Genomic DNA, 27,369 nt, shown 5'->3' on the forward strand with positions numbered 1-27,369 from the left:
GCCTGTGTCGTTGCACACAAGTATAAACCCAGATTTTAGGTACTTCTAGAAATCTTGGCAGTCTGTGGCTGTCTGTAATCAGGCACACAAAACATTCAACAGTTTTAAAATACTGGTCAGACATGCATGCAATAAAAATGTAAAAAGAATAGCTATAGATGTGAACCATCTAGTTGTTTTACAGTTGGTCATTTTTGTCCTGCAGTTTGTGACTGTATTTCTTATATGATTTCAGGTTCTCTGGGGCACCCCCAGAATTTGAAATGTGTAACGCACAATTTACGTAAAATGGCCTGTACTTGGAATGTCTCTTCTAAAGGAAGACATGGACAAACTGACTTTTGCTATACTACGAAGTAAGTCCCCTGTATACCTGGTTGAAAATTACCGAACTGTGATGCAAGTATAGTTATTCCTTAGTCGCTGCCCATGGAATTTGTGATGCTGTTGTTTCCCAGCATCTCCCCATCAGTGTTCCTTGGGTGGTGCTCCCTCCAGGCATTGTTAACTCAGGCAATGGCGAGGTTTCTGGCAAACTCTTGTTTCATGCTAACAATTCTGCTGCCAAGATCTCCTGCTTGCTCTCTTCAAAGGACTGGAAGATGCTCTCATTTACTCAGACTTCTCTGTGTGTCTGCCTAGCCCTTGCTCAGAGTTTTCATGAGGGATATCTTCATACCAGGTTCAATCCAAAAGGAAATGATAGTTGGAAGAAGCGAATCCTGATATTATGGGCCAAAGCGGTAGAATATATGACATAAGTGTTGAGATTCACATGTGGAAAAACACGAAAAATCTCTTGGTGGCTGTCTTATAGCCTTTATAAATTTTAATCTGTCTGGAGAACATTGTATTAGAGGAAATGTAGAAATTATTCCACAACTACAATAGCTTTTCTGAAGCGAATGTGAGTTGAAAATTTTGAGAAATGTTAAAAAAACCTAAATCTTCAGTGTGTTTTTCACTAACGAGAACTACATGTGCAATTCCCCATGCTGTGCGTCTGCCAAATACTTATCATGTGCTAGGGATGAGTTCAAATCCTTTTTGCATCTTGATCCTGCCCCTAATCCAGATATTTGTACTGTCTTTTTTCCTGTAAATTCTGCAGGCAGCCCAGACTTCTCCTTGGGGTCCCAGGGCTTGGCTGCACTTCCTCCACCTACATGTTTGATTATCTGTGTCTAATTATTCCTCCTGCATTGCCAGCTATCATTTCTATACAAAAAACCCACATATATGTGACATTGCGGCCAGAGTTCAGGAGTGTAGAGTTCATGAGGTACTGCCCTCTAAACAAGAACAGCCATGTAGCTGCTGCTGTTTCTCCTTAGCAAAGCAGAACAGGCTTGGGTCCCCGAAGCAGAGAGGCTGAGGGCTGAGCTTAGTACAGACCTCCCTGAGGGAAAGAGATCTTGTTTTTCAGTTGCCCAAACATCCTCTAATAATATCTCAGTACAGGAGAGGAATAGCCTTTCCGAGCACTCAAGTCTCAGCTGGCCTTCGCTAGCCCGGAGTCTTGCGTGAATCTTAAAAGTTCAGCCCAAGCTCTTGATTCCAGCCGATGGCAGCTCTAGGGTCCTGTTGCAACAGTCCCTCAGCAGGAAGTCTGGCATTGTTCTCTTTGCTTTCCTTCCTCCCATCATTCCCCCAAGAGGAAAGTCTGGATTTTTCCAAACTTTCTGCCTTTCTAGTTGCGTATCAATGATAATGAGCAACGAGACTTGACCCATCCATTATTGTTTCCTGTGTGTATCTACGACCTCCAGACAAAGGCCAGATCACATTGTGCTGAGCACTGCACAAACAATATGCGCAGGCTGTACTTCCATCTGGGATCTTAGCTGTTCTCTCCACTGCCCACTGCTCCTTCCCTACGTGCTGAGCAGCAGAAGGGAGCTAAAACATTTATTCTGAGATGGGGACACAGATGGGTGAGCTTGCTCTTTGCACCCATCACTTTGAGAAGAAATGGAGGGAGAGGGAGTCAGGAAACATAAAGGGAAGGGGAGGTACTGTTGAGTTTGGGGGATTTTATTTTGCTTATTTTGAAACATTGAGTCATGGTGACTGTAGGTTTCAGAAATGTGTCTTTTGGTTAAAAAGTCGGTTTTTCACTTTGAAGTGTTCTCTTAACAACTAAGTAGCTGCATTGTACAACTAGTGCACAGGGAATGCCTGTTAATCTGATACTAACCAAAGCCCATGCAAGTCTTACTCCTTCACAGACTTGATATGGAGCTCTCTGTTACATTACAAAGAATTTGTGTTTTATTAGTGTCCTAGGAATAGGACTTCACTTGCCTTAGCTTCCTATCAGCTGAAATACCTGCTTAATCCTCTCTCTTTTCAGTGACCTCCACCCTTCAATGTGTTTTAAAACTAAGGAGAAAAGGGTCGAGATTCCAGTCCCAGAGAGTTCCACCACGGTGACAATAACCACAAACAGCATTTCTGGAACTGCTTTTGGTACCAAAGAATTTGAAATTCACAAGAAAGACATCTGTAAGTATCAGGTTTTATGTGTGTACGTAAGGCCTTTATACTATGATTAGCAATGCTGCAGAAGTGTATATACATGCAGTTTTCTTTGGCAGTGTTCCTGTTCGTAAAATGTTCATGTGCTGAGTCCATATGAATCTACCATACATAACAGGTTGTTTTCTCTCCCCCTTCAGGGGAAAGGAAACCCCTCTTAACCATAGATCATAGCAGAGAAATCAAGTGCAGAATGTGAGGAGGAAAACAAAGTACAACACTGTTATATCCCCTTAATCACTCTTTGCCTTTTTTTGTCCTACTTGCAAATTAGGAAGGGTTTGTAAACAAGTTTCTAATTACATACTGAAGTACCTGCATGGGGCATAAAGAGCATTTGCTCAGACTTGACTTGGGAAAGGGAGAATAAACTTCCTAGTGCCTGTTCTCCCATTTTAAATGCTGAACTGCTACAGAATTAAATAGTTTATTCCTGCAACTTCACAGCATTTTAAGGGCAGTTATATCATATGTCACTCCTGACAGAATCATATTTTCTTAATATATGCCCAACTTACCCATTTTGTTCAAATGTATATGAAACTGAGCAAATACATTTATGCTTGGGAGGTAGGCTTCATGGTATTGGAGTTCTAGATAAATTAGACTTTTTCCCACTTCCTTCCTCCCAAAGGAGGCATTGACACCATCTGCCACACTTGCTCATAATTTCATCTTTGATTTCGGTTTGCCTGCTTATTTCTTTAGTGCAGTCAAAATCTAAAGTCAGTAGCACTTCTTCTCCATGGCTCAATTTTCTCTTCAGATGAGAGCAGCTCAAGAACTTTAACAAAACACAACTCAAAAATATGCGGGAACACACTGGGTTCTCCAGCATCTTGCTGACTCCAGGCAGGATGGGTTTCTCAGGTTCGTCACAGATTATCCTGGGTAGTGTGTTGACTCTGCTGAACACTTTGCAGGCTCTCAGAGCCTTGGCCAGGACCGAAGTTGGATAAATCACACATTTTAAAACTAGGATTTATCCTGCACCAGGCCCAATGAACTGCCATAACGCTTGATCTGCCATAACTCTTGCCTGCTTCTCAGCTTCACCACTACCCATTCGTAGAAGAGATGCTTCTGTTTAATCTCCCTGTCCAGTCCCCATCACCATGTCATGCCTTTAATATTTCTTGTAGCTCAAAACCACATTCCCCGTGATCCTCTTCAGAGCCTCATGTGAGCTTCTTCCAGCCTGTGCTTCTGCTCTCCTTTCTCCCTATTCTAGCTTTTGTTGCAAGTCCCCTCTTCCCTGCTGGTCTCCAAAATCCCCCCTTCCTTTCGGGGATTTTCCATTGTCCTCCCTAGATGTGTTCTCATGAACACTTCAAAGACTGTCGCCATGTTTCCTTTATCCGTGCCACTGAATGAAGGTTGCGAAAGGTATGATGTCTTCCTTACTATGCATTATGAAGAGTCATATTCATGATCAGTTACTCATACATCTGCATGTTGAGGTGTTAGAAGAAAATGCTACCTGGTGACTCATTAGCACCTGTGCTTTCCTGGGAACTTTCATGCTCAAGTAATGATAGAGCCCATCTTGTTCTAATTACAGAGATTGAGTTACGTTTTACAGCTACTAGCTAGTTGAGAGCAGAGAGATGTGGCTGTTAAACACCTGTAGGGCTGGTGTTGCTGAGTAATGACTTGAATATGGCTTTTTTCCCCTCTCTCTTTTTCAAGCATTTGTTCCTCTCACTCCACGCATTCTTAGTTTAACACCTGACTTTTCAACTTCCACATTAAATCTGAAGTGGAGTGATAACGGATCAGTCTTCCCATACGGACTGGACGCCTTCTGGCAGATTCAGATACTCCGTAAAGAAGCAATGGAAAAAGTCACACAAGTAAGTCCTTTACTTCCTTTATGAAAAATATATTTACATTTTTTGCCCTCGGTAATATTCTGGGATGTCATTTGAAGAAAGCTGAGAATAATGAAGATTGTAGAGCTTTGCAGAACCTGAGTGTAGTCATGCTTCTGGTAGGTAACTTGTTAAGTTTCAAAGTTATGAGGACGCTGGCTACTATACTGTCAGTACTTTTTTAGGGACATGGTTAAGTGAGCATGGTGGTGTTGGGTTGACGGTTGGACTCGATGATCTTAGAGGTCTTTTCCAACATTAATGATTCTATTCTACTTATTCACAGTCACAGCTTTTTTTTTTTTTTAATCTAGTACAGGTTTTTTTAATTAGAACTTGCTTATGAATTTGGCAGATATTTTACACCATTATCTCTGCTTTGCTTCTCCAACAGTGTATCAAGTCTTGGTGGTTTTTGAATGTTCAGTTTGCTCTTTTTTGCAACCACAGTTATTCCAGGCCAATTTATAGCTCTGTCCTATAATTTTTAGGAATGGAGAAAAGGTAAAATGTCAGCCTGGGACAAATATTAGAAGAGTTTCATTTTGGAAAAGTTGGAATATTTCCCTGCCTGGGAGAGGCCCAGGATACTGGGATGCAGTATACCTTTTGAAATGCTTGGCGAGCTTCCTGCTCTCACTCAGATGTCTGCCCTCTGGTATTTCTGGCTCATAGTCTACCTGGCTGGTGGGCTGTTTAGCATCTTAGGCTTTTGTCCAAGTAAATTCACAACACACTGAAAGTTAGGTGGGACGCTCCAACCATCTATCAGGATTTTGTGATTTACTTCACTTAGTTTGCCATTCTGTTGACACTTGGGAGATTATAGGTCATTGCTAACAGGTGCTCATAAACTCTCTCTTGGTTCTTTTTTTGGGGGGAAAACTTTGTAGGTAACTTACTATTCAAAACTAACTCATGAAGACATCATTCTTTCTTGGAACTGGACATCAGATATGCCTTTGGAGTGTACATCGCATTATGTGAAGATTCGCTGTTATATTAATGTAACACAGTTCGTTGGCCCCAAGGATTGGAGTGACTGGAGCCCGGTGGAAGAGATCCCTGGTATGTTTATTGCCTTGCCACCACATGGACTTTGATTGCTTTACGAAAAGCAAGCCAAAATCAGAGGAAAAGCCCTAGGCAGTGATGGGCTGCTGCTTTTGGGGGTGTTTTGATGAGAGAAATAATGTGATCGTTAGTTAATGAAACCTCGTAAACATTGATTTGGATGCATTGGAGTGCTCCTAAGTCACATTTTAGCTGATCAGCACCATGTTTATAGCAAATTGTTCATGTGAGGTTTTTTGTTTGTTTTTGTTTTCTGTTCTTCCTTCTCTGCTAGGAAGAGATACCGAGCCCAATGGGAGTGGGGTGTTCCCTCAGGACACCGTGGTGGCAGTAGGTTCAGATGTGACAATTTGTTGTGTCCATGAAGAAGGACAGCAGATACAACGGATAACTTATGGATCAGAAATATACCCAATGATACATCTGAGCAGTCGGAGCAGTGCAATCAGAGTGCTAAATGCCAGTGCTTCAGATACCAGTGGGACAAATGTAGTGTGCATACTGTCCGAAGATGAGATGGATGGAACTGTCTTATTTGTAGGATGTATGTATCGTTATGTTTACTAACCTTAGGAAAATCAAAATCATTTTGAGACTCTTAAGGTTCTGCTAGGAAACAAATACTATTGTGGCTCTTTTTTCGCTTGGCCTTTGGCTTCTGAGGATGAACTGGGATTTTATTTGTTTGATTTCACTGTGGAAAGTCCAGCCCATGGAGAAGACACCAAGGTTGGGAGGATGAGGAGGTACCCATGTAAGCCCTCTTCTCTTAGAACCTGGCCCAGTGCTTCTCTCCGTGATCTCTTTTTCTAAGGCACTTCTTCATGATCTGGAATACTTAGTAGTTTATTGCCATAAGAAGATTCATCCTCAGTCTCTTATCACTTCAGGTTTACATCTGTTCTAGTTTGGTCCATGACAAGGTGAGAGTAAGAGCAAGAATCGTAAGTGAAAACATTCATTTACCAACCAGTCAGATGAAGACAATAAAACAGTTAGACTTGCAACAACAACAACAGATGCTCATCCAGGGCAGTAGCTCCCTGAGAGCTAATTACAGCAAAGGAACCCAGCTGACAGTTCCTCTTTCCTGGAAAATCTTCTAAACATTCTTTTAGTATTTTCTTTAAAGATACTGAATCACTGTGTATCTTCTCCGTGTAGCCATGCCAGCCTCAGAAATCTCTTTCAGATACAGATACCTCTTAAACTACTGAAAGTACCTGTTTCTTCTTTCCCATAATTGGTCGCTTCAGAGCTTTGTGTGATTTCCCCACAGGGGTTTTGAGAGTTATCATCTTCCGATAGCTGTCCATTAGAATCCTGTTCCCCGTTACAAATGCCTGCCTTTGAACTTAGGGCCCTTGGGATTGAGGGAAAGGAGAGGAGGGACTGGACTCATTCTAAAAGCGTGTTCCCAACTCCAGCCTGTGCCTCCTGTCATTGACTTTGTGTATTAAGTGTGTGATAGCAAACAGAAAACAGAATCCAACCTTTTATGACTTCTGAGCCATCTTTACATTATTTGTGCAGTATTTGCTTCTGTGGGAGAATCTTCCAGGTAAATAAGTCAGTGGTTCATGAACAAAGGCTGTTCGTGAACCTAATCCCGTAGGTTTTTCCCATACAGTGGTTTTTGAAGAGCTGGGATGTGACGAAGTCTGTCTCCTGCCAGTGTTCTTCTTGTGGCACCTACTTAGTGGGAAGGGAGAGGACTTTGCATGATGCTTTTGCTGATGAGAGACATTTGGGGAAGAAAAGGTAGAGGAAGTAAATGTGTATGCACGCCACCGTGGTTAAGCGTAGGCCTGGCAGAATAAATGTTCTTTTTGGCCCGCTGCTCATAATCTGAACTAAGCCTGCCACTGTTGCCTCTTGTGTTAGTGCCCCTTCTCTAGGGCAGCTACATGGATATTATTGTGCTACCTTTTGGGGAAAAGTGTATGAGACTTGAAATAACTGCTCTCTTAGTCTCATGTTAGCATGGTTACCCTCTCTGTCGGGAGCCACTTCTCCAGGAAGACACTCAACAGTGCTGTAGTATGGGAGCAAAGGACAAGCTTTAAAAGAAAAAGATGGGCACTTCCAAAGCAACAGTGAAGAGGACAAGCCATTCGGGGCTTGCTTTAACTTTCAAATTCAGTGTGGAATTCATGCTAAAGGGAACATCTCCTTGACATGACTTGCTTGGAGAGTTCAAAGCAGCGGTGGGGCTGGCATGTAATAAGATGTGACACACAGCCAACAACATTCCTGCATTGCTCAGCAGCTAAACTGATGCTCAGAATTTTGGAAAAGTCTTGGCAGAGTTTCAGTGAAACACTTCCAGGACAGAGCCTGGAGCTTGTGAACATATTTGCATATGATTTATCAGATTACCCACCCACTTAGAAGCCTAGAGTCAAGTGTTAGTCAGATGGGGCTGATAATAATTATCCATCTGTTTTACTGGGATTTTTTTTAAGCATATTATTTATATGGTTGGAGTGTAACTATTACCATGTATTTGTGAGGCACGCAATCTAGATCCAGCATAAATGAATGGTGATGCTTTCAAGAACTTAGCGTCCCAACTGTCACACTAGGCTGGCAAAACATCGGCTAACTGTTTTGGTTTCCTTTCATGCTACAGATGCCCCTGATACTCCCCAAAACCTCAGCTGTGAAACATCCAACTTCCTGATAATAAAATGCACCTGGAAACCAGGCAGACCCAGTGGACTATACGGAAAACGAAGAACAAAATACAGTTTATTTGAAAGGTAATATAATTCAGCACTAAAAGGAGTAAAAGGGTAGAACTGGAATATATCCATTGCTGCCTGTGACTTCACTGCACCATTATTTAAATGAGATAGTCTCCATTGTTTAAAGCCTAAAATACTTTTCAAGAGTTAGTGGACGTTGAAACTAAACTAAACTTGGAGAGCCCTTGTCTAGCTCTGCAGAATTCCAATGGGAATTAAGAACGGCTTTTCCCAAAGACTTATGTCATTATGAACTCATGAGAAACTAAAGGGCTTAGTCTGTCAGGCTGCCGCCAACATGTAGATAAGACCAATATGAAAATATAGGGAGATAGTAGGAGTCATTCACTAATTTTAAAATTTTTTTAATGTGAAACCTGCGTCAGATCATCTGTCAGACATTTGCTGAGCTTCTGCAATGCAGGATGACAGAAACTCACTGAGGAACAAATGTAAGACAGGCCACGGGGCATTTCCAAATGCTGCTAGGGAAAACAGCAATAAGCCTACATCCGTTCTCCTCCCAGCATTAAGAACTAGATAGTATAGAGCAGGCAAAGTGATGTTACCTGGAAAACACTGGAAGGGAAAATAACACTGGCATCATCCACAGAAAGAAGTGGAGACTGGTGTCTTACATCGCAGGCCGTGTAAAGCCTTAAAAGTGAAGAATCGCTGTTTTGGAATAGCACTTGCAAATGGGATTCCTTGGTGGTTGTGATTAGAAGTTAGCGAGGAGTTAACAAAATTCCCGTGGCGAGGAGGCTCCCCCGTCATGCCAAAGGAGTAGTCAGGGAAAGGAGCCAGGAGAGGCCTGAGTCACACAAACTGATGGGAAATGGAGTCTCATGGAGGCTTTGAAGCAAGTCAGAGGCAACGAGGATTGAGTTATGGTCACAGATGTCGTCCAGGATGCTAGTGCTAAAAAAGTAATTGGGTGGGGTGCAAAGAGGTGGACAAAACAGAGCAGGTATTCAAAGGAAAGGAGCTCCAGTCACTGGCTGCCCATACGCAGCTCGCAAACGAGGATGCAGTTCAGACTTGTTTCGCTCAGCCCGCAGCTGTGAGGAGATTGATGAGATGCATTTCAGGGTAAATATTCTCATCCTTGTTCTCAGCCCACACCGAGCTATTGAAATAGAGAGTATGTGGAGAGAGCTCAGCTAGAACACAACAAAAGTGCCCGAAGGAAGAAATTAAACTTGTGCTACTGAATAAGAGGTTTACACAGACTGTAATTAAAGCAACTTCTATATACGTACATACATACAGATATATACTTTAGATTTTACCCCTAAAGATGTAACTCTGGTCTTGGCTGTTACCAGACTGCCTCTCCTGCTTTTGATTTAAAATCACTGGGACTGGTGGATGTACCCCAGGTGACAAACCTTAGTTTAGATTTGGCAGGGCTGATAGAAAGACATAATGTGTGTCACATCTCCCTAGTTCAGAAAGCCATTAAGAACATTTTTTAAATGCAAATGTACGCTGATCTGAACAAAGATACTTTAAATCAGAATCTTAGTTGTGACTTGCGAGGTGGTTTTACAAGACCTACCTGTTTTCCAAGCTTTTGAGAAGTGAGAGGATGGAAATGTTATGCTAGTGGAAGAGGAGAGTTTCACGTGAGAACAGGGCAAGTCATGACTGATGCCACTTTAACCTGCATTGTGGTGTTAGATGTGCCTCTGCGATCAAATCATTCTGTGAACCCATCGTTCCTCACTGTGTTTTCAGTCTAGACTTCTGACTATTGCTAGAAATTATCTTACTCAAAAATTAAGTTGTTCCCCCCCTGCTTTTTATTTTGTAGAATATCTGGTAAAAATGTTTCATGTGAAGTCAATGAAATGAACAGAGAGCGTGTCTGTGGCTTTCCAGTACTGGCTGATCAAAAAACCTATGATTTCATATTAGGCGTCTCCAATCCTATCGGGCAAACAGAGTCATCGCTTTTGGTTGATTTAACTCAAAGGGGTAAGATTTAAGAATTACAAAGGCAAAAAGATACGTTTATTGCATGCTAACCATTTGCTTTGTTTTGGGTTTGAACAACTGTGACGTGGTATACTTGTCATTACTTTGCTCTATTGTCACCAGTATTTCGCTGTGTTCGGTAATTTGAACTTGAAAAGAACATAGCTTAGGACATGTCCTGAGGCAACGATTAGGTGTACAGGGAGATGCTAGTTCTTGACAGCAGTGCTACCAGATTGGATACACTGCTGTGTGGATAAATGCTACTTGTGATCTAATAATTAGCCAGCTGCTGTTTATGTATTACTTCGTATTCTGTTACACATCAATAATTAAAATTTAGGTGTAACTTTATGAACTGTGAGTGACCCTGTATTTCAGTGTCTGCTTACAGAGCAAAAAATATGCAGGTTTACAACAGCAGGATTTGGAGCATTAAAAAAGTAACACTAAAAGGTAATAGCAGGAGTATTAGCTGCTATTGGTAATAGCCATGATCATCTGCTGTCGTGGTTTGTAGAAAGAAATTACTTCTTTCATTAGATCTTCAGTTTAAACAAGGAAGGGGAGAAGGTGACCACCTTTCTAGTGCTGCCTTCCCCCTCCGTTTCCACCTGCCTCCACAACCACAGCTGAGGATTCAGGGGTTCCGGAATTCTGCCATTCTCTCCGAGAAACTGAATTTGAAATTGAAGATGGTGGGGTTTTTCTGTCCATGTCCCAGTTCAAGTAGCCTGAGATTAGAATTGTCAGAGTAAATTGGCAGGTCCTAAAAAAGCGTAATTTGTTTCTCTTAATTATAAACTGGGCTGTTTTGTACCCAGCCGATACGACTGCTATTTCCTATTTGTTTCCTTTCTTTCCCTCACTGTCCACTTAATTCCCAACATAGAGTACATATTTCCTTAAGGGTAACCGGACCAATTCCAACAGTAGAGATTTTTTTCTCTGATAGCTATGAATAGTAGTACTGAATATTATTGAAAAATCCATGAAGGGAGTTTTGGGGAGGGAGAGGTCATTCAGGAGTCCTACCCTGTCCGCGTTTGCAGATTTTAAGTTCTAACTTACAAAGCTCCCAGAAGGTGAACAAAGATGAGTGAATTTCATCCATCACTGTGGTCCTCTGAAATAGCTTGTGTTTTGCTTTTTTGATAAAGTCAGTAGGAGGCAAAATGTTTTTCTGCATCCCCAGCTCCTTATCACACATGCTAGCACGCTCAGCTTTAAGTACATCTGTTACAATGTTTGATAGCTGAGAAGACATCGGGAATGAGATTGCTTGCAAATGCCTTCCCAGCGCTAGCTGTCCTAGTTGCTGATCGGATCACTTATTTATCCTTCTGATTCTCTCTGATCTTTTAAAATCAGATTTTTCTGAACTAACAACGTGAATGTTTTTTTCTTAGAACTGAGGTTTTTTTCCTTATTTTTTAAGTTCATCCAAAAACTCCAGAAAAGTTAACTGTTTCTGGGAACAGCTCTACAAGCGTCCTTCTGCGTTGGTTTATAAATGGCAGCTTTGCTGAGATCAGGCTTCTGTGTCAAATTGAAATTAGCAGTGGTCACTCTGAGCGAAAACTGGTAAGTGTTGCTTTTAATGGATTTTTTTTTTTTTTGGCTCAGATGTTGATCTTTTTCACTGAACTAATTACATTTCAAATTCTTTTCTCTCTAAGAGCTTCATTCTGATCATCTTATTAAATGATTCATGTGGTAATGACTAGAAGTTCATCTACTAAGTACAGAAAAAGTTCTGCTCATCTCCATTGTTGCCCGCTTTCTTTTTTTTGGTTGGTTTTAAACAATTTAGAGGGAAGTAAAATTACCCACCATGTTAATTTGGTACTTGGAGAGGGTGCATAGTGCTTTATGCGGACCCTTTAGGTAACAGTCCTTGTGCTTTGTCCCTCCTCATGCAAACTGTATTAACAGACACTTGTTCCAGGATGTCCTGCTGCCCTGCAGACTTCCACAGTGGTTGTTTCAGATTGCCTCTTGCAGTCTGCAGTTGAATTTCTTCTTTTTTTTTTCCCCCCTCAGAGAACAGTTGATTTGCTTGCTGTCAGCAATTGACATGCAGGTAGCTATAATACGGAGCTGCTAAACCTGCTCGTATGTCAGTGGTGTGGAGACAGGATAGGGAAGCGTTCTCCCACTGGGCATACCAGTAGGTAATCCCCGGTTGAAGACCTCTGCAGCTGGAGAGAAGGTGGTGTTTCTGGGTGGGGTTCAGATTTTCCAGCACCTAGGCTTCCAGCTGCTGCCCGGCTTTGGTGCTCTGCGTCACCGGCTGGAGACGCGTATTTACTCTGCTGACTGTCAGAGGATACTAATTTAGACACCAGCATCAGATACCGAGTGTAGGTGGTAGGATTATATCCTCTTCTTCCGTATTGCCTAACTTAGTGTGGGGTCATCTGTGTCACTGGGGAAGCCTAATGGCAGAACTGCATGTTCAGTTGGCCTGAGGTTTACCCCCGAATCCTGTGTTTGTGCATTCGGATGGAGTATCTCTGACCAGCTTGGGTAGGCCCATGCAGAATTACCAGGTCTTCGTGCACAGAGCCTGATTTTGTGATTTGAGCACATGAACTTCAGGGGCAGCTTTTTACAATGCTTGTTTGATTTTTAGCAGGAGTATTCTATTACCCAATGCATTTAGTTGTCTGTTAGGCACAGCCTTGAATAAAGTCACTCAAGCCACAGAAGTGATGCAGCTAAGATTGAAGATAATCATTATATACCTTGCCTCTGAAATAATAGGGTAGTAGTTAATGCCTGCTCTGTAAGAGTATTTTTAAAATACTTCCAAAGCACTTAATGAGTGTGGAACCCTTAAGCTTTTATATTTTCTCTGTAATGACATGTGTTAAGTAGTACCCAGAGATTAGGTACTGCAAAGAAAATCATAGATATCTTTGGAATTAAAAGCAGAAGGAACTGGCTTTTAGATGTACATAACAGCTCTGACAGATGAGCTGTGTTGGATTTTGGTCTATAGTCTGAAATACCATCACCCACAGTTGACTGCATTTCTCAGCTCGCCACAGTGACTGCTTCTGGAGCAGTCAGCAGGGGAAACAAACACCCGAGTGTCATCCACTCCCAGCTCAGTTAGCTTAAACTGCTAAAGAAGTAGGTTTGCACAGTTCTGTCTAGCCATAGTTAAGCTGCTTGAAGCCTGGGGCATGCACTTGCTTGTGAGCGCTGCTACCAGGTTAGTCCTCTGGGGCAGTGGGAGATGGTAAGGTCTTAATGCTGCTGTAGCAGTTTGATTCAGTGCACCCGTATCAGAGCCTGCAGCTACAGATATTTTGAAACACAGCAAACAGCTTGGTAGATGCTTTTACAGCCTCGTTATGTTGCCTCTGGTTGCTTAATAAAAAACCTCCAGGAGTTGCCTGTAATGAACAAAAGTAGCTGTGAAATTGTTATGGGGTTTTACATGGCATTTTGAGCATGTTTTCAGAAGCTCTTCCATCTGTATGAGAGATTGTTGACTTTTTTTATATTTTTCAAGTTGTCATTTGGCTTTAGAAAAGCACAATTGTTGCAGCTTAAAGTCACTTGGAGTCCAGTTTTGGCAGCTGTGGTGCACATGTGTTATAATTAGATTCAGTAAAAAATATCCCAGGCTTAGGGTTTCTTTAAGTAGTCATGAAACTGAAATACTCTCTAGACTCGCACTGTTTTATGCATAACAGGAGAGACTAGTCCTGTCATGAGAGCTGTGAACAGAGATCACCTGGGTAAGACTTGGATACTACCTTTTCAAGGAAAAAGGACTGCCTAGGAAGAAGACCGCATGATAAGCATCTTGCTCAGACAAACTGTCTTTAGCGTGCTTCTGTGCGTGTGTCTTAGGAAAAAGGCCTTTGTCCACCCAGCTTGATGTGCACGTGCACAGTGGAAGCGCAGGTTCTGAATACCAGAGGTGAGATCCTCGCCTGCCTCATGTGAGCAGAAGTTTTGCTGCATATAAGAGAGAGGGGCTGGACGGGATAGATGGGAAGCAGCAGCCTGCTACTGTGTGCAGAGCTCATCCCGTTGAAGGCTCATCTCTCCTCTTCATGCTTTATATCTCATAGGTGCTACCTACCGTCATATTTCAACTTCTGTGCTATGTATGATTTTATTTTGGCAGATCTCTGAAAAATTTTCCTTTGTTTAGGGTGACTGCATAGGAAATATTTTCCTTTTTCATTAATTTCTTTGTAGGGCTTGACTGCAGCTTTTTTTTCACGCTGTTCACACCTTTTTAGGTGTTAACTTTCAGCATAATCTAGGAGCAAAAAATACATATGTAACATGTCAATTTTTGTAAATTTTTAACAGGACAATGTCTCCATGCCTGGTGGAAAATTCTCAACTTACACGGCTCAGCTGAACACATTGCACCCATATACTAAATACCAGTTCAGGGTGCGCTGTTCAGCTGCTGACCACTTCTGGATGTGGAGTGGCTGGAGCAGAATAGAGGAGCACACAACATTGGAAGCCCGTAAGTTTATTTAATTCTTTGATGATAAAATGTTGAACTTTTGAAGCCATATATTTTAAAATGAGCCATCTAAAAAGCTAACTTTTTGGTAGATGGTAAATTGTCTACTGTGCAACTTGGAGGAAAAAAAAACCCTCTTCTTTTTTTTTTCTTAGCTCCTGCAAGAGGACCAGATATCTGGAGAGAGAGAAGTCCTTCTGGAAAAAGTCTAAAAATCTTCTGGAAGGTAGATGGGACATTTAAAGTTTTAAAATATTATGTAATAAAACTCTAGGTAAAAAATATTTCCTTACACATTTATAAATGAGTGAAGTTTGTAGTCAATAAATGGGACTGCTTTTCTTAACTTTTTATAGAACCATACATAGAGACAAATATTTTTCCACAAATGAGAATATTATTAAAGTTTTATAATTTAAACATTGCATGAGAAGCATTTCACATGAAGAATTAAATTTTTAATCCATCCCAGCTGAAAATTAAGAACTTAGAAACTTATGTGTTAATTCTCAACGTCACACTTCAGTAAGTGTCTTTTCTGCCTCATAGTCCAATACAGTCATCAGGCTAGATCAGGACATTAAACTCATATTATCCTATGTCTTCTGTTGTTTATTCCATTTTGGTTTTAATGTGCTGTTTGTCTGTTCATAGCCTTTATCCCTTTCTGAAGCCAATGGAAAAATAGTGTCTCACGAAGTGTCTTGCTACCTGCTAGAGACACCACTGGAGTATAAAGAAGTCACCGAACCTTCAAACAGTACTGAGATAAAACTTGGAAAAAACGATTGTGTAATTAGTGTTGTAGCCAAAAACCATGCAGGCTCGTCTCCTCCTTCAAGGATAACGAGCGTGGAACTTCCAAGCGGTGAGTCCTCCCAGCAGAGACCTAAGCACCTTCAAAGCTTGGGGAATACCTGGGCGAGTTTGTTTATTGAAAAATAAGATGATACGTGCTTTGTTTGTTTGTGTTTGGCTTCTGGTTTATTTCCCCACTCAAATCTACTGGGTGGGGGAAGAAAAAAAATTGCTGCTTTGCTTTTAGGGTAGCGTCTTGCCACTTAATTGTGCTGTCTGTATAAAAGGAGGGTGATAGTGTGCAGTCTCTGCAGCTATTTGCGCTTTTCTGGAGACCTCCCAAGAACAACAAGGATCAGGCTTCAAAGAATTAGTGTCGGATCTCTGATGTTTAGGGAGCTCAGTTTATTTCTGTGTGTTCTTGTTGAGACGCTGAAAAGTGTTACATGCTAAAGAGAATCAGAATAAAGTTTTGGGGGTATTGTGTGGCTTTTTAAGGGGAGAATTGTCAGTTCAATGCCTGTGAGCTCTGCAGGAGAATATTAATTGGACTGGTTGGTAAAGTGTTGGCACTCTTGTGCTAGGAACTGGGGTTTGAAAAGGAGGTAGGAGTTTAGTTTCCCAATTAAAACACTGCCACTCTTGCTGCTGGCTTTTGTAAAGAGAAATAGCTGAGCCAGATAATGATTTTCTGCTCCTAACGCTGAGCTTGGGGAGAAGATAATATTGCATGTGGCTATTGAGAGTCCATGCTTCCCTGCACACCAGAAAGAGCGTACCTCCCAAAGCCCAAACCTCTGGCCCCCTATCCGCCTGATGCTCTGCAGGGAGGACAGATTCACACAGCCAGGCCCCTCTGCTTGTTTGCCAGGAGCATGTATGGTGCTGCTTCTCTTTCCCCACCCAGAGAACAGGTATCAGGGTTGCCCATCTTGTAACTCAGGTTCTGATAAGACAGTGCCATCTCTCGCAGGAGGAAACGTGCTTTGACTGAGATTCACAGTGAGAGAAATACGAGTTTGTTTCTATGTGAAGGAAAACCATTGCTCTTGATGTTTCTTGTACTTCTCTGAAACGCCAGTACCTAAAAGTATATTCTTGGTCTGCTCCTTCGAGGGAGAAGTAATTGTATGGGACATTTGAATGAATGAAAGTGCTTTTACAGCTCTCCTTCAGCAGTGAAAGAGCGAGACTCTGGGAGTCGCGGAGGTCTCCATAATAGGTTTGTGGTGCGGGACAGCTGATGGCAGCTGGAGCTTTGCGTTCACTTAGCTTTCTCTTGGATGTCTGTGGTTCCCTTTGGTGTTACCCGACTTGTACTCGTTGAAGATTTGCTCCCAGGCTGGTATAGGAATTATCTGAGTCACGGACAGAGTCATGAAAGATGACTCATTCACTGAACTGGATGACATTTCTGCCCAAACATCTTTTCTGGCTGCTTCCTGTGTGCAGCCTGAAAGTGCTTTTAATGTCCGTAAGAGAGCAGTGGCTCTGAAGCCTGAGATCTGCTGAGGTTTTGTGCAAACTGAAAACACAAACAAAGGATACTCTGCCTTAATTAATTTGTCACTGTCTCTGAAAAGTGCTCTGTAGGGAGTTGGGGCATATAATCTGGCTATTACAGGCTCCCCTACCACAGTAGTACTGTAGTGCTAGTAGTTATTTCTACTACTACTCTAGGTTGCAGCTATAAATACACCAAAATGAGCAGTACTGCCCTGGGTGAATTTCTAGTCATCTGGCTCAGGAAATAAAACTGAGTGTGGCGTACTTCAGCATTTTTGAGGGACTATGTGCTCATTGTCAGTAAAATGTCTTTCCTGTAAATAGGAAAATTAAAGCAGGCTGATTAGAAATATGCTCTCTTCCAGCATCATAGAAGTGTAGTTTCACTGGATTCATAGTAGCTTTTTAGGGAAAAGTATTGAAAGACTTCTGGAGTTGGCTTGTCTTTTTTTAATCATGTGTGTCTTTCTTGCCATGAGCAAGCTAGAAAAGGGTTGTACACTTAGCTGTATGTTAAGATTATTTAGAAGTACAGTCCTTCGACATTCACAGCACATCTGTGAGAGTAAAGATTTTACAGCACTGCTTCTTAAAAACTGGCCTTGCCCTTCAGCCTTCCATAGTTTATGGCTTTAATAACATGAAATAATAGACCCAATAGGAAGCATAAATGAGAACACTGAAAAAGGAAAAACTGAAACCTTGAGTTGTTTTTGCAGATCTGTTGTGGGGCCACAGCTGTTGTGGTGGCCTTGGAAAACATCCCTTAGCTCGGCGGGGTCCCATCTGATGGACAGCCATGGAGGGAAGCTGCAGGAATCAGAAGTCGTTCCCAGATCTGATCACTTCAAGGGCAGCTAAACCTTTGATAATCAGAAACAAGAAAAATAGATTAAAGCAAAAGGCAAACCTTTTTTTTTTTTTTAAATTTACCCTTGGTAGACTGGCACCTCCATAAAGTTCACCAGGGACTTGATTTCTGCTGTTGATTCTTGGTAAAAAATGGTGGTCTGTGGTCGGGCGAGTGACAGCAAGACACTGAAAGAAACACAAAGCAAACTGTTTGATGAAATGACAGCAGGAATTTATAGCTGGAGGCTCCTGCCAAATTGGTGTCATGTCAGATTTGAACCTGATGTCTGCCGTAAATTCTTACCTTAAAAAAGCACTTTTTAAGCCAGTCCTGAGCTGCAGCACTTCTGGTCATCATACTTAAGGCTGGCTGAGGGATTTGCTGCAGGCTACGTCTGAGGGCTTTAAACTAGATTCGGAGGGGGAAGGGGATAAAACCAGGCTCTCTAGAGAAGAGCCTAGGGACCGCACGCCATTGTCGGGGGAGAAATCGGCAGCCCAGCTCAAGTGCATCTATACCAATGCACGCAGCATGGGCGGCAAACAGGAGGAGCTGGAAGCCATTGTGCAGCAGGGTAGCTATGACTTAGTCGCCATCACGGAAACGTGGTGGGGTGAGTCTCATGACTGGAGTGCTGCAATGGATGGCTATAAGCTCTTCAGAAGGGACAGGCGAGGAAGGAGAGGCGGTGGAGTAGCCCTGTATGTTAGGGAGTGCTTCGACTGTCTAGAGCTCAATGGTAGTGATGACGAGGTCGAGTGCTTGTGGGAAGGGATGAGGGGGAAGGCCAACAAGGCAGATATCCTCCTGGGAGTCTGTTATAGACCACCTAACCAGGAAGAGGAGGCAGATGAAATATTCTACCAGAGGCTGACAGAAGTCTCCCAGTCGCTAGCCCTTGTTCTCGTGGGGGACTTCAACTTTCCGGACGTCTGCTGGAAATACCACACGGCAGAGAGGAAACAGTCGAGGAGGTTCCTGGAGTGTGTGGAGGATAACTCCCTGACGCAGCTGGTAAGCGAGCCCACCAGGGGAGATGCCTCGCTTGACCTGCTGTTCACGAACAGAGAAGGGCTGGTGGGAGATGTGGTGGTCGGAGGCTGGCTTGGGCTTAGCGACCATGAAATGGTAGAATTTTCGATACTTGGTGAAGTAAAGAGGGGGGCCAGCAAAACCGCTACCATGGACTTCCGGCGGGCGGACTTTGGCCTGCTCAGGACACTGGTCGAGAGGGTCCCTTGGGAGACGGTCCTGAAGGGCAAAGGGGTCCAGGAAGGCTGGACGTCCTTCAAGAAGGAAGTCTTAAAGGCGCAGGAGCGGGCTGTCCCCATGTGCCCTAAGAAGAACGGGCGGGGAAGGCGACCGGCCTGGCTGAACGGGGAGCTCTGGCTGGGACTCAGAAAAAAAAGGAGAGTTTACCACTTGTGGAAGAAGGGGCAGGCAACTCAGGAAGAGTACAGGGATGTCGTTAGGTCGTGCAGAGAGGAAATTAGAAAGGCAAAAGCCCGGCTAGAACTCAACCTGGCCACTGTCGTGAGAGACAACAAAAAATGCTTTTATAAGTATGTTAATGACAAAAGGAGAGCCAAGGAGAATCTCCATCCTCTACTGGATGCGGGGGGGAACGTTGCCACCAAGGACGAGGAAAAGGCTGAGGTACTCAACGCCTTCTTTGCCTCAGTCTTTAATAGTCAGAGCAGTTATCCTCAGGGTACTCAGCCCCCTGAGCTGGAAGACAGGGACGACGAGCAGGATAAACCCCCCATAATTCAAGAGGATGAAGTTAATGACCTGCTATGCCACCTGGACGTTCACAAGTCTATGGGGCCGGATGGGATCCACCCGAGGGTACTGAGGGAGCTGGCGGAGGAGCTTGCCGAGCCGCTCTCCATCATTTACCAGCAGTCCTCGTTAACTGGGGAGGTCCCGGACGACTGGAGGCTCGCCAATGTGACGCCCATCTACAAGAAGGGCCGGAGGGAGGATCCGGGGAACCACAGGCCGCTCAGCCTGACCTCGGTGCCGGGGAAGATCATGGAGCGGTTCATTTTGAGGGTGCTCACGAGCCATGTCCGGGACAACCAGGGGATCAGGCCCAGCCAGCACGGGTTCATGGAAGGCAGGCCCTGCTTGACCAACCTGATCTCCTTCTATGACCAGGTGACCCGCCTAGTGGATGAGGGAAAGGCTGTGGATGTGGTCTGTCTGGACTTCAGTAAAGCCTTTGACACTGTCTCCCACAGCATTCTCCTAGAGAAGCTGGCGGCTCACAGCCTAGACAGGTACACTCTTTGCTGGGTAAAAAACTGTCTGGATGGCCGAGCCCAGAGAGTTGTGGTCAACGGAGTTAAATCCAGTTGGCGGCCGGTCACGAGCGGTGTTCCCCAGGGCTCAGTACTGGGGCTGGTCCTGTTCAATATCTTCATCAACGATCTGGATGAGGGGATCGAGTGCTCCCTCAGTCAGTTTGCAGATGACACCAGGTTGGGCGGGAGTGTTGATCTGCTGGAGGGTAGGAAGGCTCTGCAGAGGGACCTGGACAGGCTGGATCGATGGGCCGAGGCCAACTGTATGAGGTTCAACAAGGCCAAGTGCCGGGTCCTGCACTTCGGCCACAACAACCCCAGGCAACGCTACAGGCTTGGGGAAGAGTGGCTGGAAAGCTGCCCGGAGGAAAAGGACCTGGGGGTGCTGCTTGACAGCCGGCTGAACATGAGCCGGCAGTGTGCCCAGGTGGCCAAGAAGGCCAATGGCATCCTGGCCTGTATCAGAAATAATGTGGCCAGCAGGAGTAGGGAGGTGATCGTGCCCCTGTACTCGGCACTGGTGAGGCCGCACCTCGAATACTGTGTTCAGTTTTGGGCCCCTCACTACAAGAAGGACATGGAGGTGCTGGAGCGTGTCCAGAGAAGGGCAACGAAGCTGGTGAAGGGCCTGAAGCACAAGTCTTATGAGGAGCAGCTGAGGGAACTGGGGTTGTTTAGTCTGGAGAAGAGGAGGCTGAGGGGAGACCTCATCGCGCTCTACAACTACCTGAAAGGAGGTTGTAGCGAGGTGGGTGTTGGTCTCTTCTCCCAAGTAACTAGCGATAGGACAAGAGGAAATGGCCTCAAGTTGCACCAAGGGAGGTTTAGATTGGACATTAGGAGAAATTTCTTTACTGAAAGAGTGGTCAGGCCTTGGAACAGGCTGCCCAGGGAAGTGGTTGAGTCACCATCCCTGGAGGTATTTAAAAGACGTGTAGATGAGGCCCTTAGGGACATGGTATAGTGGGCATGGTGTGTTGGGTTTACGGTTGGACACGATGATCTTAGAGGTCTTTTCCAACCTGTATGATTCTATGATTCTATGATTTCCGGCACTTCAGAAAGCATAGCTGAGTGCATCACTTCGAATTTCAGAGTACCAGGAGCGTGTCTCTCGTTCTTAAAAATGGTTGCAGTTTACAAAACCTATGTGCTGTGGCTGGAAGGCTTTCTTACAGCTTGAACTTCAGATAAGTGTCTGCTCTCTGATGGATTTTTGTGTCATCTTTGTTGCAGACAATGTCAAAACAGATCGGGCCGTGGCAATGGGGAATGGAATTTATATTTCTTGGAATTCTTACCCCAACATGACCTGTGGCTACATAGTAAAATGGTGTCATTCATCTGGGTCTGAACCCTGTAGTGTGGACTGGCAGAAATTTCCTTCAAATACAACAGATGCAGTGATAAAGTCTGGTAAGTCAGAAATAATTTTTTGTGAGTCTTTCTGGTTGAGAGCCTGAGCAGCGAGTGGAATGAGAGCAGCACCAATGCTATAGGTTGAAGTCTGTTGCATTGCTGTGTGTTTGTGTATGTAAATGAACCCCTTCTTGGTACTGTTTATTTTAATTCCTTACACAGCCTTGCCAAATCCAAATATCAGTCTTGACTTAACTGTTATCATCCTATGTTTATGTTTTGAAATTACCTCTTCTAGCTACACCCAACAACTTCCTAACTCAGCCTAGCGCATGATGGTTAATCTAGGGTTTGGGGTTTTATTTGGATTCTAAATGTAAACAGCACTGCTCAGGATGGGGGAAGACTAATCCGTTGTTTTTACATGAGGCAGATTTTTTTAAGTGTGACCTCCATGTGTTGGCTTGCTGTCAGCAATTGAAATTTCCTGGAACAGGGCACATTCCAGGTCTCTAGGATGCTGGTGGGCAGATCAGGGAAATGAAACTCAGCTGTGGTGGGACTAGTAGGAGCAGAAGAGGAAAGAGAGGACCCAGGAAAGATGTAGGATTTTTCTCTGCTGTCTAAAAGGGTATATAGAAGAGTTTAGGATATAAAGCCTCCATTAGGGAAGACAACTTGGAGCTGTGTACATAGGAAATTTGGGGGAGAGTGGGACCTAGGAGTGGGGGCAATATGTTTTCCTGCTTGTAATTACAACACTGTGTCCATGTTGTTTTCATTTGTGCTGGCTGGAGCTTGCTTTTTCTAAGCAGACAATACTATGTCTGTCCAACGATGCAGTGCTCTAGTCCTGAGCTCTTTCCTGGGATGCTTCTTGCAGCACGTTGTGGGAGTTACCAGGCTGCTAGGGCTGGGCTTAAGCTGGCAAATCCACCTCTGCGCTCAGTCCTGCCAGGAGAATCTCTCTGGCTGGACCTAACTTTTGCAAAACCCACTTGACTTCTGTAGAGTTTCACAGTGGCATCTTGTTCAGAAAAAATCTTGAAAGTAATGTACACCCCTGAGTTAAGGAAATCCCAGGAAGTGGTAAATTATTTATACATTGTAGTAGCAAACACCTATGCCTCCACCAAAGGCATGTGAAGCAGAAATTTTTTGACTGTCTGAGTTTTGTAGAGTCAGTTCAGGCCTGGGTTCACTATCACTTTGTAGAGTTCTCTGAATTTCTTCTGTATACTGTTGCTGTAATAAGCCTGGGTATTTCAAAATGCATTTGTATTTCTGAGGAGGAGACAGGATCTACACGGCTGCCGTGGGAGGAAAGGAAGGGGATTGTTTCTGGTAACTTCAGTTTGTGTTTCCCCATGGAAAGAGCAATTTATGCAATTTGAGTAGATTGTTTTGAATCCTATTTGTTTAGAACCAAAATTTCTCCGGCAGCTAGATTTGCTTACTGCTTCTAAACCACATCTGATGGCATAGCTTTTGTAGGAATTACAAGTAGGGATAGTATTTATACCTAACGCTGTGGTCTAAGGCTTTGTAATTTTTTAATATGTATTTGTATAAGTCTGCATCATGTGAAAGCTAAAAACATTGCTCTTCATAAGTGAAATACTCTTACAGCTGTTTTCTCTTGCAGCTGTGTTTAGACCTGGCGTGAGATACAACTTTTCACTATATGGCTGCAAATCCAGTGGATATCAGTTATTGAGAAACATAACTGGGTATACGAAAGAGCTGCGTAAGTGCACTTTATCATTCAGGATCTTTACAAAGTGAATTTAAACTGTGTCTACTTTTAGCTCAGTGTTGGCTAAGAAGATTGAGACCAGAATGCCCATACAGTACTACTGATTTCTGCTTGTTCTTTGTACTTAATGGTAATACGTTTCTCTAGCCACTTCCAGTTCCCAGCATGCACTAACCCTGTGTTCTCCAGTTTGTGTGGTGGCACAAGGTGTCACAAAAGTTTGCTCAAAGACAGTGGTCTTCAGAGTTGAAGGCACAGGCATATTTGAACCACAGGGATGGGGTCGCTTCTGCAGGAAAGGAGGCAACTTTTTTTGATTTGTCAAGTCAAAGTAAACTTCTGAGCACATTTGGTACAGCTCAGCAAATATAAAAAGTGTCCACAGCATTTCTGTTTAAAAGCACTTCTTAGACCAGAACTAGATCCTAGCGTACAAGCCACTTTGAGAATTGCACTTGTATTCCCTCCCGTACCAACCCCGTCTGGGTGACTGTGGTTTGATCCAGGGCTGAGCTTTGTTTGCCTGGAGATGCATTAGTGTTTGAATGCTTTGTGTTCCCAGGAATCTGAACGTGGCTTTACCCTTTAACTTCACAACTGTATTGTATTGTAACTACAGTACCCATTTCACTTTGAAGTTTAATGTGTTCTCTGCTAAAATAGTTTGCTTGGAAAACTGAGCTGCAGACATAATCTGAGCCCTTGAAAATGCCATTGCTTATTTCATTCCTAAGGTTGAATGTGAGGTTCAGGCAATTTTACCAGAAACTCAACTTTCAGTCATTTGTATCTCTGTAAAAATCCTGAACAGTTTCCCAGAAGGTTTTTCCGTATGTGTTCTCAACAGTTTGGAAGCTTTCAAGGTAAAAGGATAAAGGCTTTGGGGGGCTAAAAATGCCCCTAAAAAATTGAACATGCAGAAGAAACTTACTAGGAGCTGAGCAATGTATTCACTTTGCACAAAAGCATAGATTCATTCTAAAATTTTAAATTTGCCTTTGGACAGAAAACCATCAAGACAAAAATACATGCATTCTTAAACATGAGTTCAGCACTGATAGATCAATGCCAAATATCAGACTAAGTCCTGATGTGCACAACCTTACACAATATCTGATGTAACACTTTCAGTTGGTTACAGGTATTGGAGTAAGGACTTGCTTATGGAATGATGCCTGCTGAGAGTAGTTCTTTTAAGCTGAGGTAGATTTCCATGATAGGAATGTGGAGTTTGTTTAACTTGAGGACAAGCTATGAAGTCACAGAGTTAAAGCCTTTAAAAGCTAAATAATTTGTATGCTCTGAATGTTTATGCAATCTTTTAGGGTTTGTTGCAGGAAGAAGGGTATTTACATGTATGTGTCTGTAAGAAGGCTGCCCAGGGAGAGATTTTTCTTTCAGCTTCTATTAGTAGATAATACTGCAGTAATTAATAACAATGAGACTGACATACTTGTATTTTTGTAGTATCACCTGCTAAGCCTTTTCACATGTTCTTGAGAATGAGGGAAAGGTATTCAGGAAAAAGTTGAAAATGCTAGCCCTGAAATAAAACTAATGAAACACTTACATAGATTCAGCATTTAATGATAAGGTGGTTTCTCACTAGCTTTTTCCATTGTAATTTTCCCTACAGCTCCAAAACGTGCACCAAATTTTACTGTAGAAGAAACTTCTTCAGATTCTATATTGGTAAAATGGGAAGACATTCCTATTGAAGATTGTCAGGGGTTTTTAGAGGGATATCGGCTTTCCTTTGCAAAAGGTGAAAAAGATGCTTTAAAGCCCAGGCTTTTGGAATCAGGTAAATGAAATCTATAGATTGCAACTGCCTTGCTCAGCTTTTTTCTTTTTTTTTTTTAATAATTTAATTTCACTTTTAAAAAGGATGCTTTAATCATAATTCAGTTGCATTACTCACTGGCATAATCGGCCCCTGATATGTGACAAAAGCATTTGAAATAATCAGCTCCTTGTATAGTTAGCACAGTTGGTTTTTATTATAAGGCAAAAGTCGGAGAAAACCCTGGCTCACTGAGGCCATAAAGCTGTGCAGTGACTAAGTGGCAATGTGACACACTGCCCTGTGTACAGATACCCTGGGTAGATGAGACATGGGGGAGGTTACGTAGCTATATTTGATTGGGTATGTTCTTCCAGCACCCATCTTGTAAGGACATCTCTGTACAGAACTGAAGCCTGGCTCACATTAACATAAGAGGACAAGCAGGAGCGTAAGAAACTGAAGTCAATCTGCAGCAGCAACACACTCCTGTGCTGTTTGGTGCTGTGTAAGCAAGCAGCTTTGCTAGGATTCTTTAGTTCAGTTTTCCTTTACACAGACTGTTCTTCAGGTTTCATATGCTGACTTCAAGAAAGTCTTGCTAAAGCTGAGGCTGTCTTTGAGAATCCTTTCTTACAACATTATGCTTTTGTTACTGCTTCCAAACAAACAGGGAATCCAGAACTTAAAGTTAAGAATATCACTGACTTAACAAAGAAGTCTTTGAAAATACTGGATCTTCAAGGCAAAACAAGTTACCAACTGGACCTACAAGCCTACACTGCTGGTGGGTTGAGCCCTCCAAACAGCCTCTATGTGGTGACAAAGGAGGACTGTAAGTTGAATATCCCTGTTCATCAATAGTCTTCAGCACAGGGGCTGTACAATGTATATAAAGCTGAGCTTATTTGGTTTTTTTTTCTGGTCCCCTTAGGTAGTTTGGGCCTACAGTCTTATTTTTAATTTATTTAGTTGGTTATTTTTAAATACAAAAATTGGTACAGTTCAGGGTGAGGAAAAGTTCCTTTCCTATTGCAGCTACCTTGTAGTTCGTGGTAATGTATGCAAGAAAAATAACTTCTAAACTACTACTAAATATGGTGGAGTCTGAACTTAGTCTTCTCAAGCAGCTAGTTGTTGTTGTCAAGTTTCCCATGATGAATATCTGCTAATACATGGTGGGAAGAAAGACATTGTGGAAATATTTACCAGCTTCAGAATTATAAACAGATGCCTCTCTGCTTTGAATTCAGTTTTATCAATCCCCTGACAGAAACAAACCCAGAAAGACAGTTAGAAAAAAACAGATTGACTTTGGGGAATGAGGGGGAAAAAAAAAAAAGAAAGTATTTCATATGAAAAACTAAACACTAGGGTGCAACTAAAATACACGAAAAGTCAAACTTGAGACACTTAACATCAATGGAGGAAGGCAGTGGGAATGTATTGGACTAAACCATGGGGATTAGAAGCATTGTCAACCATATAAAAGGCAGTGCCGTTTGTGCAATGAGTAAGAGTCATTATCAGAGATCTGGCCAGTTCAGCTAACCTGAAAGTGCAATTCCAGTGCTTACTGAGAACAGAAATTACAGTGGCAATCAGTCTTGCATTGCACATGAAGCCTTTTGCAATTAAGCAATGAGAGAGAAGTATCTGATGATTCATGTAGTTATCACTGAATCAGCTGTATTTATGGATGGACTTTTGCCCTTCCAGCAAAGGGCAAGTGTATGGTATACATACTGTCACTGTTTGCAGACCACTGTTAGACGAGTTTGATGAAACAGTCTCTAATCTGTGGGAATGTTAGAAAAGGCATAAAACTTGGTGGTAAGTTTGGCTATATATTTACTGTCTTTTCTTTTTTTGTCCCCCAGCTGTAGGATTAATCATTGCAATTCTCATCCCCGTGGCAGTGGTTGTGCTGCTTGGAGTGGTGGCCAGCATCTTCTGCTACCGAAAGAGGGAATGGTAAATGCATTCAGTTCTGATCTCTTCCTGGATGTGATTGCTTCAGTGCTAGAGATTTCCATGATTTTAGTTACTCGTTGTTTTCTCCAAGTATCCAAAGATGTCAGTGGGCTTTGTTTAAAGGTGGGTGGCAAAAACACATTGTAGAAGGTGAGGAAGAAATTGAGTTGGAAAGAGGTCAAAGTGAGGAATGCAAAAAAGTTTTGCAGGAGCCTGTCTCCCAGTGAGCACCAGCTATAAATAGTTCCCAAGTGGAAATAAGCTGGCGACATACTATAATTCGTGAGCAATCCACAAACACTCAGGTAGACATCCCATCT

The 27,369-nt window shown here is 42.9% G+C and overlaps 1 protein-coding gene across 2 annotated transcripts in view; it reads left to right on the forward strand.

The window, feature by feature from the left end:
• The window catches only part of LIFR (LIF receptor subunit alpha), a 57,762-nt gene that overhangs the window by 21,960 nt on the left and 8,433 nt on the right, over window positions 1-27,369 (forward strand). For both annotated transcript variants that reach the window (XM_075136412.1, XM_075136413.1), the window contains 16 exons: window positions 236-356; window positions 2,354-2,505; window positions 4,228-4,391; window positions 5,303-5,477; window positions 5,758-6,027; window positions 8,116-8,245; window positions 10,047-10,210; window positions 11,649-11,794; window positions 14,549-14,714; window positions 14,870-14,940; window positions 15,369-15,582; window positions 21,414-21,593; window positions 23,182-23,283; window positions 24,929-25,096; window positions 25,749-25,910; window positions 26,956-27,049. In XM_075136412.1, the coding sequence (XP_074992513.1) occupies window positions 236-356; window positions 2,354-2,505; window positions 4,228-4,391; window positions 5,303-5,477; window positions 5,758-6,027; window positions 8,116-8,245; window positions 10,047-10,210; window positions 11,649-11,794; window positions 14,549-14,714; window positions 14,870-14,940; window positions 15,369-15,582; window positions 21,414-21,593; window positions 23,182-23,283; window positions 24,929-25,096; window positions 25,749-25,910; window positions 26,956-27,049 (2,479 nt within the window). The remainder of the gene's footprint in view (window positions 1-235; window positions 357-2,353; window positions 2,506-4,227; window positions 4,392-5,302; window positions 5,478-5,757; window positions 6,028-8,115; window positions 8,246-10,046; window positions 10,211-11,648; window positions 11,795-14,548; window positions 14,715-14,869; window positions 14,941-15,368; window positions 15,583-21,413; window positions 21,594-23,181; window positions 23,284-24,928; window positions 25,097-25,748; window positions 25,911-26,955; window positions 27,050-27,369) is intronic.

Source organism: Calonectris borealis, chromosome Z (genome assembly GCF_964195595.1).
Source record: "Calonectris borealis chromosome Z, bCalBor7.hap1.2, whole genome shotgun sequence".
Classification (NCBI taxonomy): Eukaryota; Metazoa; Chordata; class Aves; order Procellariiformes; family Procellariidae; genus Calonectris; species Calonectris borealis.